The following is a 14,065-nucleotide window of genomic DNA, read 5'->3' on the forward strand; positions in this document are numbered from 1 at the left end:
ATGGTTTCCAATGATGGACAAAGAAGTAGATTTGTGGTTCTCTGCATATGGCATACCTAACACAATCAAAACAGACAATGGCCCTCCTTTCAACAGCACACATTTCTCACAATTTGCTGCTTATTTAGGTTTTCATGATCAACAAATCACTCCTTACAGCCCCAAGATAATGGAGAGGTAGAAAGATTAATGAGAACTCTCAATAAAATGTTGCAAATTACAGATACTGGGAGACAGAACATTAAACAAGAACTGAATAGATTTCTGCAGAATTACAAAGCAACTCCTCATAGTACCACAGGAGCCCCTCCTGCAACTATTCTTTTTAGGTGTCCCATGCGCATCAAGCTGCCACATGTTCCCATGGTGCCTGAGGGTCATGCCAACATTCAGAGCAGAGATGCAGCATCAAAGCAGCAGATGAAACAAAATGCAGAACTACACAGGTGTGTTAGACAGCCCACTCTTGCTTTAGGGGACTATGTCCTCATGAAAAACTGACAATCACAAAACAAATCTTCTCCGCTATATTTGCCATTGCCTTACTGCATTACTCATGTAAAAGGAACAATGGTCACTGCCCAACGGGGGCAACATAAGATCACTCAAAATGTTTCTCATTTCCAGCAGCTGCATAGATCTTCTCAGCTACAGGTTGATGACTGGGAAGAACTGAGTGCAAACACATCCCAGGACATCACAGTGGATCGTTCACTGTCAATATTCAATGAGCATGGAGCTGCTGAGAATGAGACTCTAAGGTGTCCACGTCATGTGCATCGCAAGTATCTGGAGCATTTCAAATGGATTGTCATGCTGCTGTTATGGACTGGCACCTTTTATTCTATTTTGAAAGCCTGATACTGTTTTGATATGGCACTGTGCATTTGACATGGCATTGTGCACAAAGAGTTAGTCTTTATGAGGTTAATTACCAGTAATAGAAATTAATGTGTAGTATTTAGAAGTCAAGTTCATGTTTTTGTTGGAGTTGTAACTTGGTAGTATATGAGGATAATGCAGGCCAGGTTTTGCAAAGAATTCAAAGAAGACTAACTAGGCCCCTTTAGCCTGGCTTGTGTGAATCCAAATAAACAATGTTTTCTTCAGACTTGTTTTTTGTATTGTCTTCAGGCACCAAGAAAAGTTTTATATTTCACAATAACCAAGGGTGGCTATGGACATCATTGTTAGAGAAGAACGCTAATACACATTTAAGGCATATTTCATGCATTCTAGAGGTTAATAAAGAGCAAAGGCATAGAATAGAATAGCCAAGCTTTGTATTTTCAGAAGCTGTTCCATTATCCTGAGAATTATCTGAGAGGCAGAAACCTACTTTGTCAAAGGGCTTTAAACAAGTCACTTGTTCATAGGTGATCAAGCTCTATAATGAAGTTGGAACAAACAGTAAGAACTTCATAATTATGGGTTACAAACATGAAAAAGTGGAACACTAATGTGCAGAACATCTCTACATTTAACAGCTTTTGAAAGCAACCTTCTCTTCATAGTGAAGAGAAGAACATTGTGAAGAGAACAGTGAAGCACATTGTTCCCACACCTTGCTTTTAACCAGTTTAAGATTCAAATTATACATTCATGGCAGAGCTCTGTAATAGTATGCTTATATTTTAAAATTAAAAGCAGCTGTAAGGGACTGCAGCTATGAGTGAAGGAATGGCATTTGGAAGGGCTGCTTATGCTTTTCATTTCTAGCCACTTTCCCATTCAAAATTGCTTCCCCAAACTGCTTTTCCACCTTTGGGTGAAAGATAGGGAATGGGGTTATAATTATAATGGGAAATTATAATTATAATTATAATTATAATTATAATGGGAAAGCAGATAGACATAAGTGTCAAGCCTGGTGTTCTCAAATTCAGGTCTCCAGATATTGTTGGACTACAAATCCTATCCCTTGGGCTGGTGAGGGTGGCGATGGGGTGCGGGTAGTGAGAGGAACATAAGCCAGATGAATGCAGTAGGTGGGGCAGCAGTGCATGGGATGCCAGGTGGGGCACCACTGCTCCCAGTGGCTTCCAGGTGTCACCAGTTTCGATGGTAATTTTTTTTGAAGGAACCTCTCAGCACCACCGCCCCCGCTGCCCTCACCGGCTGCCACTGCTCCTATCATCCCCAGCAGCAATTGCCTTTGCTCTGGAGATGCAAGTTTGAGAACCCCTGCCGTAAGCAGCTCCTTCCACTCCCTACTTCCACTCAATCCTAGCCTCCTCCACACACAGCTGCTTTTTCTTTTTAAAAAGGTTAGGAGACTGTTATACACATCGGTTGTTTATGCAGATCACTTCATGAGTAGGCACTGTGTCTGATCTAAGAAGGATACATTCCATTTTTACAAAAGATTGTCTATTGGATGGCAAATCTATATTAAATGGGTTATAAATTTAAAATAATAATAATAATAATAATAATAATAATGTCAATGCTGCACTTGCAGAAATAACCAATAATTTGCAAGAAACAAACCAACTAATGTACACTGCAGCAACAATAACAACACAAGAGCTCGGATATAATATCAGCGGACCTGTAAAAAAAGAAAGCAGTACATCACCTAAATGGAAGATTAGATTAGAAAATAAAATCTCCAGGCTTAGATCAGATGCTAGTAAATTGAAAAATATGAAAGAAAAGAAGCTGAAGAATGAAAACACCAAACAGTATCTGATCCAAAAATACCACCTAGATTCAAGGAAAAGTAGAGAAGTCCTGGAAATAATAAAGCAGCAAATAACAGCAGTGTCAAAGAAGATTAGCAGATACGAAGCCAGAATTACACAACACAGGCAGAATCTCCAATTCCAGTCGAATCAGAGACGTTTCTACCAAAGCATAGAAGGAGAAACTGCAAGAAACCTAGAAACACCAAATAAAGAAGAAACAGTGCAATTCTGGGGGAAATTATGGGACAATCCAATAGATTATAATAAAAACGCAGGCTGGGTGAAAGAGGTTGAAAAATGTAACCAACAAATGCAAGATCTAATAAGAACACCAGAATTAATAAGTGAAAGAGCAAAGAAAATTAAAAATTGGACTGCTCCAGGCGACAATGAACTGCATGGCTTTTGGCTTAAACACCTAACAAGCCTTCATAAACAACTATCAAAACAATTCAATTGCATTTTGCAAGGAGGTGATATTGAACAACGGCTAACGACTGGGAAAACTCATCTCATCATGAAAGACCCAGCAAAAGGTGCAGTTCCAAGTAATTATAGACCGATAACCTCCCTGCCAACCATATTCAAATTATTAACTGGAATAATAGCAGATGAAGTAATGCAACACTTATTAACTAACAAACAGCTTCAGGTTGAACAGAAAGGAAATTGTCTGAACACCAGAGGCACAAAAGACCAGCTGCTGATTGACAAAATGATTTTAGAAAACTGCAAGAGAAGAAAAACAAGTGTTGCATGGATAGACTAAAAGAAAGCCTTCGACTCATTGCCTCACACATAGATACTAAAATATTTAGAAACAACTGGTGTCAACAAAAACATTCAGATATTTATTTAAAAAGCAATGAGCATGTGGAGTACACAGTTAACAATCAATGGCGAGACACTTGGACAGGTTAGCATTAGAAGAGGTATTTTCCAAGGGGACTCACTATCCCCTCTGTTGTTTGTAATCACCATGACTCCACTTTCACAAATACTAAACAAAACAGGCCTCGGATACCAAACATCTAAAATATCAAGTAAAATAAACCATCTGCTGTACATGGACGATCTGAAGTTGTATGGAAAGTCCCAGTCAGAAATCGAATCACTCCTAAACACTGTCCGTATATTCAGTAGCGATATAGCAATGGAGTTTGGACTAGACAAGTGTGCTGCATTAATAATGAACAGAGGAAAAATAAGAAAAACAGAAGGAATAGAACTGCCCAATGGAAGCAAGATCAAGAACCTGGAAGAGAAAGAACATTATAAATACTTGGGCATTCTGCTGGCTGATAACATTGCACATGCTGAAGTTAAAAGAAAAATTGAAAGTGAATACATCAGGAGAGTTAGAAAAATCCTAAAATCCAAACTCAATGGAGGGAACACCATACAAGCCATAAACACCTGGGCTATACCTGTTATCATATACACTGCAGGAATAATAGTCTGGACCCAGGCAGAGCTAGAGACGCTAGATCGTAAGACCAGGAAAATAATGACCATCAGTCATGCTCTGCACCCCTGCAGTGATTTCGATAGGCTATACCTCCCTCACAGCTCAGGTGGAAGAGGAATGCTGAAAGTCCATCAAACAGTAGAGGAGGCGAAAAGTGGCCTTGAATAATATATAAAGGACAGTGAAGAAGATGCACTTCAAATGGTCAATAATGAGAAACTATTCAACACCAATGAAACAAAGCAGGCCTACAAGAAAGAACAAGTCAAGAACCGTGCAGAAAAATGGAAAAATAAGCCCCTGCATGGTCAATATTTGCACAATATGTGGAAAATCAGACATCACCAAGACCTGGCAATGGCTTAAGAATGGTTACTTGAAGAAAGAAACAGAGGGTTTAATATTGGCTGCACAAGAACAGGCACTAAGAACAAATGCAATAAGAGCAAAAGTAGAAAAGTCAACAACAAACAGCAAGTGCCGCCTTTGTAAAGAAGCAGATTAAACAGTGGACCACCTAATCAGCTGTTGTAAAAAGATAACAGAGACTGACTACAAACAAAGGCATGACAAGGTAGCAAGGATGATACACTGGAACATCTGCAAAAAATACAAGCTACCTGTAGCCAAAAATTGGTGGGACCATAAAATTGGAAAATTTGTCGAAAATGAAGATGCAAAAATATTATGGGACTTCCGACTACAAACAGTCAAACATCTGCCACACAATACACCAGATATTACTGTAGTTGAAAAGAAAGAAAAAGAAGTTAAAATAATCGACATAGCAATACCAGGGGATAGCAGAATAGAAGAAAAAGAAATAGAAAAAAACACAAAATACAAAGTTCTACAAATTGAAATTGAAAGGCTGTGGCAGAAGAAGACCAAAATAATCCCAGTGGTAATTGGCACCCTAGGTTCAATTCCAAAACAAATTGAAGAGCACCTCAACACCATAGGGGCCACAGAAATCACCATCAGCCAATTACAAAAAGCAGCTTTACAGGGAACAGCCTATATTTTGCGACGATATCTATAATAACCAACAGTATTGACGATAAAATTCAGCCATCCCAGGTCCTTGGGAAGGACTCAATGTCTGGATAAAACAAACCAGTCAATAACACCTGTCTGACTGTGTAAACAAGAAATAATAAATATAGAATACATGTATTCTATACATTCATTACATGTACAGAAATATGCAGGAAAGAATTTTATGTTGTCCTTTGATAAAACCAAAATGTACACATGAAACAGTAAATAGTGTTATTTTACCTTTATAAAATGGTCTGCCAGTTAAAATATCTCCTCGGTTGGAAAAGCCAGGTCCTCTGGGACATAATATTTCATATTCTTTTGTGCCAGGCTTGGGACATTCTTCACAGTCCGAGCCCCAAGCAGCACCTACAGCACAGCAACAGGTATCCATCCGGAACTTTCCAGGGACAGGTTGAACACACTCATCTTCATCCCATTTCAGGTAGCATTGCTCCATGCGGATGTCTACAAATTATATTAAAAGCAATACCATATGCTGAAGTCAGAGAGCACCAATCCTCAATTTATATAACTCATAAACAAACAACAACAACAACAACAACAACAAAACCAACTTAGCATAGGCAGGCATCCCAACCACTGAACATGGAAAATGCATTTCTTGAAAATTAGAAATGAGTTGATACCATTATGATACTGATATGAATACATTATGATATGATATGATACTTATGAAAGCAAAAATTTGTTTCTTTATTTGCCATCTACAAGTCTCCACCCAGCCTTTGGAGGCTTATGTGCCCTCCATGCTGTGCTCCTCAGGTGGCAAGTTAAAATGGGGCTTTTTTGTTGTGTGTTTTGAAGGACTGAGATTGATATTGACATTATTGAACTCTGGCTGACATACAGTGCACTGAGTAGTGGATCCAAGATGGATCCATCGCTGCTACGACCCACTCCCATCATTCTCAACCAAATTGGTTGCAACTGTGATGACACAATGCATTGGTGGTGTAGAGCAAGCCCTGCCGTTGTTATCAGTGTCGACAGGCTGGTGAGTGGCTCGGAAGCAGCAATCGCAGATCCCTCTTGGATCTACTGCTTGTTGCACGATATGTCAGTCACCAGCTACAGTTTTTTTGCGGGTCCTTGGCCACAGAGTGTCCATGGGCTCCCCCATCACAACTTCTTTCCTTTCCAACTGTTATCTCAGTGCCAGCGTAGGAAAGCAGGTGTACATTTGAAATGCCACATCAAATTGATTATATGGATTAGATATGGGGGCAGCTATATCTAGTAGGGTGCAAAATAAAACAACAATACTGTCCCATAAAACAGAAGTACCAGGATGGCTGGTATCCCACCCAGGTGGTAATGTTCAATGCTTCACCATAAGCTTAGACCACCCATTCAACGTCCTCCCACATCTGGTTGCCCTCATAACATTACAGAAAATTATCATTTTATTATGCTCAAACAGATCAGCTACATAGGTTGAGAGAAAGTCTAGAGAGTGAGTCAATCAAAGAAATTTATTCAGTAAATGCAATGAGGCTGTGCTATATCGTTAATTCCCACCTACAGATGGGGAACTCTGCTGAGATATGAGATATGAGGATCTCGAAAGGCTAAAAAAGGGAGAGTGCAGATTGGATTTTGAAGGGAGAATAAAAACACAGGAAGGGAGAAAAACTTGAGTGGAGACAAGCAGGAGATTTCCTTTGGACCCAGACACACACACGTCTTCATCTTTCTCCCTGGGGTTGAGGAAGTTTCCAGGAAACAGACACTTGCCCTGGACCTCCTCCAAAGCTGCAAGGTCTCTAGAACAATTAATGATCTTTTAGCACTGCCAGCAGTTGCTCTCCAATTCTGCCTCCAGGCAGAGTTTCCATTGGAAAATAGATATCATCTCAGATAATCCTATAACATCACAGAGACCTCTTTGGGTGATCATCCATCTCCCATTGCGAAAGGGATCAGAACGAGCATGAGAGAGCCATATAATCTCCCACAACCTGCTGGGAAGGGCCCTGGAAGAGGAATGTTCTCAACACTCTTCCATAGGGAAAGTGAAGGTAGTTCAGATGTAACTGGTCAGCAGTGGGCCCTCTGTGAGGCCATGGACCTTACCAACTAGCTGACTATGCTAAGCCCTGACACTGACCATGCATCACAAAACTGTCCCCAGATCAGCCGAATGCTTGGGATCTGGGACTAGTTCATTGACAACTAAACGTAATGTACAGAATGTAAGACAACATTACAATCAGACTACGGACAACTGAACTTCCCCACTTCCTGAATGCCATATCAAATTATATCTGAGTTTTTGTGCTCATAACACTGCACCAAGGTGTACTGTCCCCATTACAGTTTTTACTTAATATTCTGCGGGAGGAAGGCTGGCAGTCTTAAGTGGAAAAAAATGACACAGATATGTTGGAAAATATTTTTGGCTGCATAGAGTGACATGACAAGTAAAGATCAAACAATGCTTGGAAGATGACACATGTCCTTATGAAGATTATAATATTCCATATTCTTATTAGTAGGCCCATTTAAAGTTATATAACTGATTGTTAGCTTTCTGTCCCCTAAAGGCAGGTACATCCCTCTAAGTATCATCTCTCTCTCTCTCTCTCTCTCTGTAAGTCGCTTTGGAAACATTTGTTGAAAAGCGGTATATAAATATTTGTAGTAGTAGTAGTTGTATCACTTCTTCAATAACTTGTACAGAAACTGAGCTCTTTTTATTACTATCATCTTTCTTGAGTGCAGGCTTATACTTCCTTGACTTAAAAGTTGCTTCCTTGATTTAAAAGTGAAGGATTATTAAATTTTATTTTGTTGACTTTTGTGGTAGGGTGGGAAAGGGAGAACTTTGTTTCTAATTTTCGTTCTCTTTTGGCTATAGCACTTTAAATGGATTCAATATGCCTTCAGCTGATTCATAAAATACTGGCATCTAACAAGTACAAATCTAATGTGAAATTCTTAGAAGAAGTGGATGGAAAGTACAATTACAAATAAACCAATTATTTAAAAAACTCTTCACACACACACGGTACAAAACCTTTGACTTTTATCCATTTCCTTGAAATGAATGGATACATGCCATTGCATTATTTCACCCCAAGCATTTACATCTTAAACAAATTAAGGTTACAACAATATGAACACTAACTTGGAAGTAAGTTCCAGTGAATAAAGTGAGAATTAGTTCCTAGTAAACATGCATAAGATTGGGCTACACATTTCCTAAAACTGAAATGGCATGCTATTTTAAAAAGATTCTACCTCCTTTCCAAACTCCTATATGCCTTTCTACAGAATGTTTCTCCAGCTATTAATATTTAAAAGACTTATGGTTGTTTTTTTCTAGAAAGTTATCCCCACCTTGCCCCCACTTTAACAGAAACAGTTAAAATGTTTCTGTTCTTGGGACTTTAAGTAATCAGACCTACAATAAGCAGCACACATCTAAACCAGAGGAAGTTTGACAGGAAGCAATGTAAAAAGCACAAAGACCAGAGTTGACCACAGCAATCAACACAAGAATTAAAAAGCTCATAAGTTGTTGTTTATTTCAGTGGCCAACATCCTCACTAACTGTGCAGACGTGCAGTGGGCAAAGTGCCTCCATAGAGTTTAGTAATCCAGAGTTCTGCTGCACAGGTGGGGGGCAATTTTTGCTGATCTCTCATTCCCCTGGAAATGCTATTCAACACATTAAAATATGTCCCTGAGGGCTGAGCTAGTCTATGATGGTGGGGTAATGGGCTTGAAGGACGTGATTTCTCTGAGGCCAGTTCCTTCTCCCCATGGCACTGAACCTGTAAGAGCTTAAAGGATTGGTGGGAGAAGAAATGGGATTCAAGTACATGTGCCTAAGCTGGTTGGCTCCCGCAGGTTCGGAAGCTTAGCTGCCTAGCCCAATCTTGGATGCTCTTGAGAACAGCCTCCTGCTCTCCTCCATGTTAGGGGGGATGTGGAAACACCCCGTTTTGACATTTAAAGCTTTGACATTTGAAGAAGGGTCCAAAGCAAAACTTTGGGATAGGGCTGTGCAACATTGGATCAGGAAGTTTGAAAACTTCCCAATATGAGCCATTTCGGAGGAGGTCAGAGAAGTTCCTGATCCAAACTTGAAGAACCAATTTTGGTTTGGACTTTTGAACTGAACTGAACTGAACTGGTTTGGACTTTTGTTCAGAAGAAACCAGAAGTTTCTGGAGCTCCAGATGGCCTGAGAGTTTGCTTTTTTGTTTGTTTGTTGCAATTGCAGCTAGGGGAAAATATCTTCCACCCTTTATCTGCCTGCCCATGCATGTGTTCTTAAATTTTTTAAAAAGATTTTTTAGCTCACAAGCAGCTAATTTCTGGGTTCTCTGAGATTTTCTGATCTTACAGCATTTCCCCTGCAATTCTCTGGTTGTTTTTCTTATGGATTCACTGTGAGTATCACCCAGTTACTTTTAAATGAATTGGAAGGTTGGTCTGGAAAATACCTGATCCTGAACCCGACATTCTGAAAGTTCCAAAGGACCCCAAACCGACATTTCCAGGGTCAGATTAGACCGGTTCGGACCAAATCCTGACATTTGCATTAATGCAAAGGCCTACTTTGCATGGGGTTGTGCTTCCCTTGAGACAGACAGTTTGTGATCTGGCGGTGGGGGGTGTCCTTCTGGACTTGCCCTCCTGCTTGAACAGCAGGTGGAGGCCATGGCCATGGGTGCCTTTGCCCAGCTTTGGCTGGTTTGCCGGTTATGGCCTTTTCTCAACTGACAGGCCCTGGCAACAGTAACTCATGCCTTTGTTACCTCTCGTTTGGACTACTGCAGTGCGCTCTACCTAGGGTTGCCTTTGAAAATCATTTGGAAGCTTCAACTAGTCCAGAATGCAGCGGGCCACCTCTTCATGGGTGGCTGTAGATTTGATAGTGGCACACCTCTTTTATGCTTGCTGCACTGGTTCCTTGTGAACTTCTGGGTCCAATTCAAAGTGCTGGTTCTCACCTACAAAACCCTTATGGTCTTAGCACCTGTATATCTCTGGGATCACCTCTCTCAGCCAGTTGTATCCCATCCTGTGAGGTCTTCTCAGCTGGCCCTCCTTAGTGTCCAGGGCCCTGGTGTAGTGCATGGTACCTGGGCCCATAGGAGGGCCTTTTCTGTGCCCCCCCCCTCTTCTTTGGAACCCTCTTTCCCCTCAGATTCATTCAGCCCCCTCCCTAGCTGCTTTTAAGGCCCTTCTTAATAGGGATGTGCCCGGAATTGTTCCAGTGGCGGGGGTGTTCCCTTAAGGGTGGGGGAGGGTACACTTACCCCTCCCGCTGCATTTCCCCCGCTGGCACTCCATTGTAGCAAAGACCCTTGGGGCAGCAGCATACCTCCCTGCCACCCTGTTGCCCTCATCGGCCAGAAGTGGCTGGAAGTACTGGGTGCACATGTGCCCATCGTGTGTGCGTGCACCCATCTGCCGTGCACGCACATGAAAGGCACATGGATGCTACAACGGAGCACCGGCAGGGAAAATGTGGCCGGAGGGGTAAGTGCACCCTCCCCTGCCCTTAAGGGAACACCCCCACCACTGCCAGAATGCCGAAATGGCCAGTGGCCAAAATGTTTCGGAAGCCTCTAGAATGGCCTCCGAAAGGATTGGGGCTCAAGCCTACTTCTGAAGACCTACCTGTTTTGCCAGGCCTTTGCCTTTTATTTTATTTTATTTTATTATTTTATTTTGATTGGTATTGTTGTTGTCCACCACCTAGAGTCTTTGGAGGAGGCGGTATATAAGAAAACTTAAATAAATAAATAAATAAATACACAAACAAACAAACAAATAAATATTTTGGGACACTTAAGGATTTGCCAAAGTGGGCTCCTTTGAAGCAGGCTGAAGGGGGCTGAGGTGAATAAGAAGTGGAGCCCTGGAGTGAAGCAGGGCTGCTTTGAACAGGCCTGCTGCTAACATTCCTTGGCCTCAGGAGAGCAGTGCGCACGTGTAACCCTTGATTCCTGTCAGTCTGGGGAACTTTGGGAATAGATAAGGATTGTTTTAACTCCGCAGTATTTTCCTGCAGAAGTAGGGGTCTTCACCATTAGTTGAGGGTCTTTGGTATAAGTAGAAAATCATTCCTACCCAGTTATTTGGGCTCTCAGCACACTTATGCATGACACTCACACATTACTAATAGAGGAAGTGATTTAATCAACATAACTTAACCCCTGCTTTCTCCGCTAAACTGCAGGTAAAAATAGCTGCTGCCAGAGAGAATAAGGAAAGAAAACAGCTAGTGTGGTGATGTCTTAATTTTATTTGGCAAAGAAAGTGAGGAACTGTTACAAGAACGAATGGGTGGTAGCAGAAGTGGTTTCCAACCTTAATCATTTGCAGTGGTTGTTGGAACTGGAGGTCACTAGAAGTATAGGAAAGCTTGAGGACAAGTGATCCTCAAGTGAATGTACTAGCCCTAAATCAAGCATACAGTTGAAGGTGTGGTAGTGGGATGTTGAGTGCTCACCTAAACACACTCTGCCTGTTCCATCCAGTGTCAAGCCATCTGGACACTCGCAGTGAAATGATCCTCTGCTGTTGACACACCGTCCATTAGGGCAAACACCAGGGAAAACATCACACTCATTGACATCTATTGTAAAATATTAATAGGAGATAACAGTCAATTCTTATTTTGGTAAAACAGGCACAATTTACAGTGGATATTAAACATGTTGTGAAATATGTCGTTTATATAGCAGAAAACGTGGCTCAAATAACATATGAAAATGAGAGTAAAAGAATTGTCCTGGATGAGGTCAAAGAACTGTCTGTTACAGTATAAAGATCATTTATCAAATACCCCTTCTGTAGCAACCTTCTATTTATTAAACAGGAACTAATGACCCCCCAATCATATTTTTAGAATAATGCAGAAAACCCAGAAAGAGTAAATACTATATAGTATATATAGTATAGTCTTCTATAGTAAATACTATAAGAGGGTTTAGAATGGGTGAAACATTTACAGAAACCATTAATCAGTTTTCTAGTACAATGATCTGAATTTTCTGCAAAAGCATTTACAAAAGCATTTACAAAGTATAGAGCACTGAGATTTTTTCAACTGTATTACAGCTTTGTAAGACAAAATATCAGAGAAGGCTTCCCATTAAACTGTATTTTATTTGTCAAGGTCACCATTTATATTATTGCAGGTGAAAAACTGTTGTCAATTATAGTCCCATGAAATTGTTGACAGTGGCTGAGATCCTGATTACTGATGCAGGTATGTAAACAGTAGCTTTGCACACACAGCAGAACCAACCCCCTACAGCTGCATCAGTTTGAATCTCAGTGGCTTTTGATACACCAACTATGGTATCTTGCTGGGTTTTCTTAAGGAATTGGGTCTAGGTGGCACTGTTTAACAGTGGTTCCACTCCTACCAGTTGGGCAGATTCCAGATGCTATCTCTTGGAGACTGTTGCTCTTCAAAGCAAGAGCTATGGAGTTCCATAAGGTTCCATACTGTCTCCAATGCTTTTTAACAGCTACATGAAATCACTGGGAAAGATCATTAGGAGATTTGGTGCAGGGTGTTACCAATATGGTGATGACACCCAAATTAGGCATGTGCATGAACCAAGGTTTGTGCACTGCTTTGGCACCAAACAATTTCAGCCAAGGTATGAATTGGTTCGGTGGTGTGAGGAGGGGGAGGGCGAGCAGGATCTTTAAGAAAAAGGAAAATAGGTCCTTACGTGCTCTCTGCTACTGCATGCAGCTTCCTGTTGCAGCGGCGTCTGTCCCTAGTACCCATGCGGGGTGCCAGCACGTATATGGTGTCCATGAATGCACAGAAACCATGTGCATGCCTGTGCCTCACGGGGGTACTTGGTACAAGCGCTGCAGCAGCAAAAGCTACATGTGGTGGCAGAGAGCAGGTAAAGACCTGCCCCCTTTTTCTTAAAGGTCCTGCTCATCCTTCCTCTCCCCTTGGTGCCAAACCAGTGGTTCGGGCACATCCTTGGACCTTGGTTTGTGCACATCCCTAACCCATATCTATTTCTCCATATCAGCTTCATCATGAAATGGCATCACTTCCCTAAATGCCTGCATGGAGGTGGTAATGGGCTGGATGAGGGAAAACAAGATGAGGTTGAATCCAGATGAGATTGAGGTATTAAGGACTTGAGAGATGGTTTAGATCTGCCTGTTCTGGGTGGGGTTACATTCCCTAAGTGGGGGGAAGGTACAGTGAGTAGTCTGGGAGTACTCCTGAACCCAAGCTCTCTCTGGTTTCACAGATTGGGGCACTGGCCAGATGTGCTTTTTATCAGCTTCAGCTGATATGCCAACTTATTTGTTTGTTTGTTTGTTTATTACATTTATAAACCCCCCATCCAAAGGCTCTGGGTGGTGTACAACATCTTTAGAAAGACATAAAAACACACAATTCAAAACACAGTGCTAAAAACAATATAAAAACAATTCAGAAACAATTAAAACCAATTAAAATACTTTTTTAAAAGAACCCTTTACAAACCTTTGAAGGCCAGGACAAACAAATAAGTTTTTAGGGCTCTTCTAAAGGCCAACAGCAAGCCTAAACTGTGGATATCTGCTGGGAGTGCATTCCATAGACGAGGAGCAGCTACAGAAAAGGCTCAGTTTCTGAATTGTGGTAACTGGAGATGGACCTCTCCAGATGACGTCAATGAGCGATGGGGATCATACCTAAGAAGGCACTCTCTAAGGTAGCCCAGACCCAAGCCGTTCAGAGCTTTAAAGGTAATAACCAGCACTTTTTATTTTGCCCGGAAACATATCGGCAGCCAGTGCAACTGTTTTAAGACAAGCATAATATGGTCTCTCCGGGTTACCCCAGAGACCAATCTGG

The 14,065-nt window shown here is 41.3% G+C and overlaps 1 protein-coding gene across 2 annotated transcripts in view; it reads right to left on the bottom strand.

Annotated features, from left to right (window-relative positions):
* The window catches only part of FBN2 (fibrillin 2), a 272,503-nt gene that overhangs the window by 105,428 nt on the left and 153,010 nt on the right, over positions 1 to 14,065 (bottom strand). For both annotated transcript variants that reach the window (XR_008317396.1, XM_053301249.1), the window contains exons 23-24: positions 11,690 to 11,815; positions 5,437 to 5,664 (exon numbers count right to left, since the gene is read on the bottom strand). Coding sequence is in view for 1 of the 2 variants with exons in the window: in XM_053301249.1 (XP_053157224.1) it covers positions 5,437 to 5,664; positions 11,690 to 11,815 (354 nt within the window). In the remaining variant the exon portion in view is untranslated. The remainder of the gene's footprint in view (positions 1 to 5,436; positions 5,665 to 11,689; positions 11,816 to 14,065) is intronic.

Source organism: Hemicordylus capensis, chromosome 2 (assembly GCF_027244095.1).
Source record: "Hemicordylus capensis ecotype Gifberg chromosome 2, rHemCap1.1.pri, whole genome shotgun sequence".
Classification (NCBI taxonomy): Eukaryota; Metazoa; Chordata; class Lepidosauria; order Squamata; family Cordylidae; genus Hemicordylus; species Hemicordylus capensis.